Source organism: Crocuta crocuta, unplaced genomic scaffold (genome assembly GCF_008692635.1).
Source record: "Crocuta crocuta isolate KB4526 unplaced genomic scaffold, BGI_CrCroc_1.0 scaffold443, whole genome shotgun sequence".
Classification (NCBI taxonomy): Eukaryota; Metazoa; Chordata; class Mammalia; order Carnivora; family Hyaenidae; genus Crocuta; species Crocuta crocuta.
Window position 1 is genome coordinate 1,548,687 of NW_027529446.1, and position 4,524 is coordinate 1,553,210.

Sequence of the window (4,524 nt, forward strand, 5' to 3'; positions counted from 1 at the left end):
CTCGATGGCGCGGCAGCTGCAGAAGGCGGCCGTGCGCCTCCTCAGCGAGCAGACGTGCCGCCGTTTCTACCCGGTGCAGATCAGCAGCCGCATGCTGTGCGCCGGCTTCCCGCAGGGCGGCGTGGACAGCTGCTCGGTGAGCGCGGGGCCCCAGGTCCCACCCGCGGGGGGCGCGGGGCGCAGTCTTCACCGCTGCAAGACCCTCCGGCGCCAACCTCTCAAGCCCACGAAGCAGGGCACCTTTTCTGGCCTTGGAGGAGTTTTCACTCCACCACCGTTTATTGGGCATCCATCAGGACGGGAGGCTGGGCGGGGACCGCAGCGTGAGGTCCCATTCAGCCCCGGGGGGATGCCGAGTGTCCACGAAGATCTGCCACACGAACGGGCCGTCCTAATCAGAGCGCGTTTCCCAGAAACCAGGCTCACGAGGAAAGGGACCTGGGCCCAAGGGCTGCTGCGGGGCAGGCAGTGGCCTGCTCCTAAGGCCTTTCCTTTCCTCCCCCCAGGGTGACGCTGGGGGACCCTTGGCCTGCAGGGAGCCCTCTGGCCGGTGGGTGCTAACTGGGGTCACCAGCTGGGGGTACGGCTGCGGGCGGCCCCACTTTCCGGGGGTCTATACTCGGGTGGCTGCCGTCAGAGGCTGGATCGGGCAGAACATCCAGGAGTGACCGCCAGTACGTGGCTGCCCACGCCCGGGACGAGAGGTGACGGCAACAGGAACCAGCTGGCCCCTCCGCCCGAGGAGGGGAGTCTAGGAGGCGGGCGGGGGTGAGGGGCTGCCGGGTGAAGGGTGCAGGTTTAATGCATATTTGAATCCAATAAACAGCCCCTCGTCCCCAGCCTGCTGGCTCAGCACCTCCGTATCACAGCAGGACCGCTCGCTGCCACTCACCCGGGGCCCCGGGAAGCGCGGGGAAGGGGCAGCAAGGCCTCGCCGAGACGGGGCTACGCTCGGTCTTCGGCGCCAGAGCTGGGGGCGGGGGGGGCTCTGGCCGGCCTCCTCTTCAAGCTGCCTTTCGTGTGAGCAACCGGCTCCCGGTCATCGTCATTGGAAAGCGGGGGCGCAGAGGGGAAAGGCGCAGGCTGGTCAGGGGACCCGGGACCACGCCGGGCCACCTCCTGCAGAGACCCCTCCGGGGGACACCGACCGGGTTCTCTCCGCCCCTCCCTAGTTTATTGGTCCCCACAGCCAGGCGGGGCCTGACCACGCCCCCAGGCCCGAGGGCGGACTCTGCCCCAAGAGAAAGGTGAGCCTGGACTCCGCAGGGTTCGCGCCACCTGCATTCTGGGAAGTCCCCGGGCCCCCCAAGACCCAAGCTGCTCTGGCTGGCAGGCGGGAGGGAGCGGCGCCCCCCGTGTGGCGGCACCGGTCTCGTCCTCAGGAACCACGGGCAGGCAGGATGCACAGGCGGGTCCCCGCTTCACAAAGGGGCTTTATGCAAACGGAACGGGGGATGGGGGCGGGGGCCTGCAGGGAGCCCGCGGGGCCGAGCGCGGCGCGCGGGGGTCACATGTTGGCTCGCTCCCGCTGCAACCGCGAGTTGTAGGCGCGGGACACGGTGTTCCAGGCGTCCATGTAGCGATCCATGCACATGGCGATGCACTTCTGCGGGCGGGAAGGGGGCACGGCTCGGCTCAGCAGCGGCCCGGCCGGCGCCCCGACCCCCAGCAGCGGGCCGCGCACGCGCACTCGTCCCACCGCGACGCCCGTTGGTCCGCGCACGCGTACGTGCCTCCCCGCAGCCCCACGCGCCTCACCTGCTCCGAATTGTCCAGGGAGCCCCCCGGCTTCCCGATGCACTTCCGGAAGCACTTGTCCGTCATCCTCTGTGGGGACAACGCGAGCTCAGCCGCGACAGCCGCGCCCGGTGGACCCCACTGCCCTCGGCGCCCTCCCCGGCCCGACCCCGGACGGACCTGCAGGAGCTCCTGCGCGTTAGCCACGGCGATCTGCACCTTCACCTGCTCCATGATGAGTCCCGGGTCCAGCTTGCCGCCGCCGGAGCTCCCGAAGTCCGAGCCGAAGCCACCCTCCATGGCTCCGCAAATTCAACCGAATCGAGACCGCGTGCGCCGACCCGTACCCGCACCGGAAGTTACTCGCCCAGGGCACCACGGGAAGTGGAGTCCAAGCTTGTCGGACTACGATCCCCACAAGGCTGTGCGCCCACCCTTGCGCATGCGCGGATAGGAGCCACCTTCTGCGCAGGCAGCAGCTGGCTTTCCGAGCCCGCGGGGAGCGCCTCCCCGGCTCGTCCTGCGGAGCCCACCGCGCATGTGCACAGACCGTCGGGCGCGTCGCGCGACCGAAGGGTGCAGCNGTGAGGCGCGGGCACCCCAGCGCGGGTCGCGGTCGCCGCCAGGGAGTGGCCCGGGGTCTCGCACGCCCCTTCCGTCCCCAGGCTGGGGCGGCCGCGTCAGAATGGACTTGGGGGCAGAACTTAAAACCAAAATGTTTATTGGAGTGTTGTACAAAAAGTTTCCGGTCATAAAATGCATATTACAAATCATCGGGGAAAGAAAAAGACCACACGTTTGGCATGCAAGTCCTTGGAGGCCGTCCGCCGAGCCGGCCCCGGGCAGGCTGTGCTGACGATCCTTGGGGCCGTGGGGCGGGACCCCACCTGCGGAGCCGCTGGCCCGGCCCGGTTACCGGGTGGGACTCGGGACAAAGGAATCGTCCCCGCGTCGTTGGAAGCGGCTTAAAGCTAAGAATGTTTGACAACCCAGGCCAGCGCTGCCAGCTGAGCCCTGGATTCCACTCTGGATTTCCAGATACTCCCTCACCAACGACGTCGCCCGCCTGCAGTCACCAAGGGCCCCTAGCTTACCCTCCCCCCACCAGACAAGGGCACCGCGATGCCTGAGCCACTTCACCCCTCCACCCAGGACCTCGGCCAGGCCACCACGGCCTCGGGGGGCAGGGGAAGGCCGGAGCCGGCTTGGAGAGGACAAGTGTCGCCTGCCGGGAACAAGCCCTACGCGTGCACCTGGGGGCCCTGCCCGGAACCGAAAAGGACGTCATGAAGCATCTGGGCCCGTGGGAGCGGTGGGGCCACTCCCTGTCCACAAGCGCCGCCCCCACCCCCAACACCTCGCAGGATGTGGCTGAGACCAGTGCAGACTGTGTGTCTGGAGGTCCCCCACCCCCACCTGCCCGATGCCTCGGCGTCTGTGCTCCAGACCCTCACTGTGCGCGCAGTTCCTGTGATGCGGGTGTGGGGGGCACAGCCCCTCGGGGGCCCGGAGACACTCCTGCAAAGGGCAACGCGTGGGGCGGGGGCTGGTGCATCCGCAGGACCCGCCAGAACCGGGGGAGGGGTAGTGGTGAGACATCTCCCTTCGCGAGAAAATACCAAGCCCACAGCCTGATGACTCGGGTGGCCACGGAAAGTACCAGACCTAAAGCAAGGGGGCTGCAGGCCGCCTCTGGACGCAGCAGTGTTCACCGTCCGCCACCTAACAAGCCTCCAACCCTCCTGGCCACAGGCAGCTTCCAAGGAAAGGGAGACAGGCCGGCCGCCTCTGGGCGCTGCTCCCAGCCCGGGGCGAGCGGGAGGGGCCCGCCCGGTAACGGAGGCACCTTCGGGGGCGGGGTGCCTCCATGGCTCAGTATTCCTCTTTAAGACTTGAGCTGCGCTTTCTGAAGGAATTTGCCGTCCGCGGCCTCAGCGGTCACCGAGCTGGCCCCCCGCAACTCCACCCCCTCGGGGGACTGTCCCAGTGACCCTGGCTCGAGCCCTGAAGTGGGATCCGGCAATCTGAGTACTGACCAATGTAAAAAAATAAATATCCATTAAAAAAATAACTTCTGTGTTTCTATGTGGGAGGGGGTATGAACGGTCAGCGGGTGCAGGCGGCGGGCAGGGCGGGGTGGCCGCACCAGCACGTCGGTCAGAGAAGGAAGTCGCCCCCTGAAGACAGGACAGCGGGACCCGCGAGCACACGGGAGCCGGTGGGGACCCGCACTCAGCCCCGTGCACAAGGCACAGAGTTGGAGAAAGGGGCGGGGGCTCACCCCGAGGCCGCTCTCCGGTCGGAGGCCCGGGAAGCGGCTGTCACACGCGGACGCTCGCTTGCGTCCTTGCCACTGACCTGGTGACAAGTCTCCAGACGGAGCTGTCCCCGCCCCCGGGGTTTCCAGGTCTCCTGCCCCGCCGGTCCTGCAAGCTGAGGAACTCAACTAGAGAAAGCTCCAGAGACCTGAGGGCCCCACAGCCAGGAAGGGAGAAGGGGGCCCACCAGAGCCCCCAGCGCGTGCCCAGACACCCGGCCTGCAGCCGCACATGCGCAGAGCGGGGTACGAGCAGAGCCCGTCCCCACTACCTGCTTCCGGTCTCCGGCGCAGCTGCCAAATTCCACGTGGGGTGCGCGGTCCCCGCCAGGTCACGACCTGGGCTCTGGATTTGGTTTTTAAAAAGCTTAACAGACAACGAAACTCCCGGGCAGCCTTGCTCTCCGCCCACTTGAGCCCCACAGGTGGGTCCTGGCGCCGGCCCTGTGGCGGGGGAGCGGGAGAGGGTC

At 67.7% G+C, this 4,524-nt stretch overlaps 2 protein-coding genes across 2 annotated transcripts in view; one reads left to right on the top strand and one right to left on the bottom strand.

Moving 5' to 3' along the window:
* Positions 1 to 915, top strand: part of TMPRSS9 (transmembrane serine protease 9) — a 27,864-nt gene extending 26,949 nt beyond the window's left edge. Inside the window, exons 16-17 of the mRNA XM_077760681.1 lie at positions 1 to 136; positions 507 to 915. The exon at positions 1 to 136 is cut by the window's left edge and continues 261 nt beyond it. Of these exons, the coding sequence (XP_077616807.1) occupies positions 1 to 136; positions 507 to 668 (298 nt within the window). The 3' untranslated portion in view covers positions 669 to 915. The remainder of the gene's footprint in view (positions 137 to 506) is intronic.
* Positions 916 to 1,403: 488 nt separating this feature from the next.
* On the bottom strand, positions 1,404 to 2,111 carry TIMM13 (translocase of inner mitochondrial membrane 13). Its single transcript, XM_077760680.1, has 3 exons — positions 1,918 to 2,111; positions 1,759 to 1,827; positions 1,404 to 1,606 (listed from the first exon to the last, which is right to left on the bottom strand). The coding sequence occupies exons 1-3, from the start codon at positions 2,035 to 2,037 to the stop codon at positions 1,508 to 1,510; spliced, it is 288 nt and encodes a 95-aa protein (XP_077616806.1). The 5' UTR covers positions 2,038 to 2,111; the 3' UTR covers positions 1,404 to 1,507.
* Between the last annotated feature and the right edge of the window lie 2,413 nt (positions 2,112 to 4,524).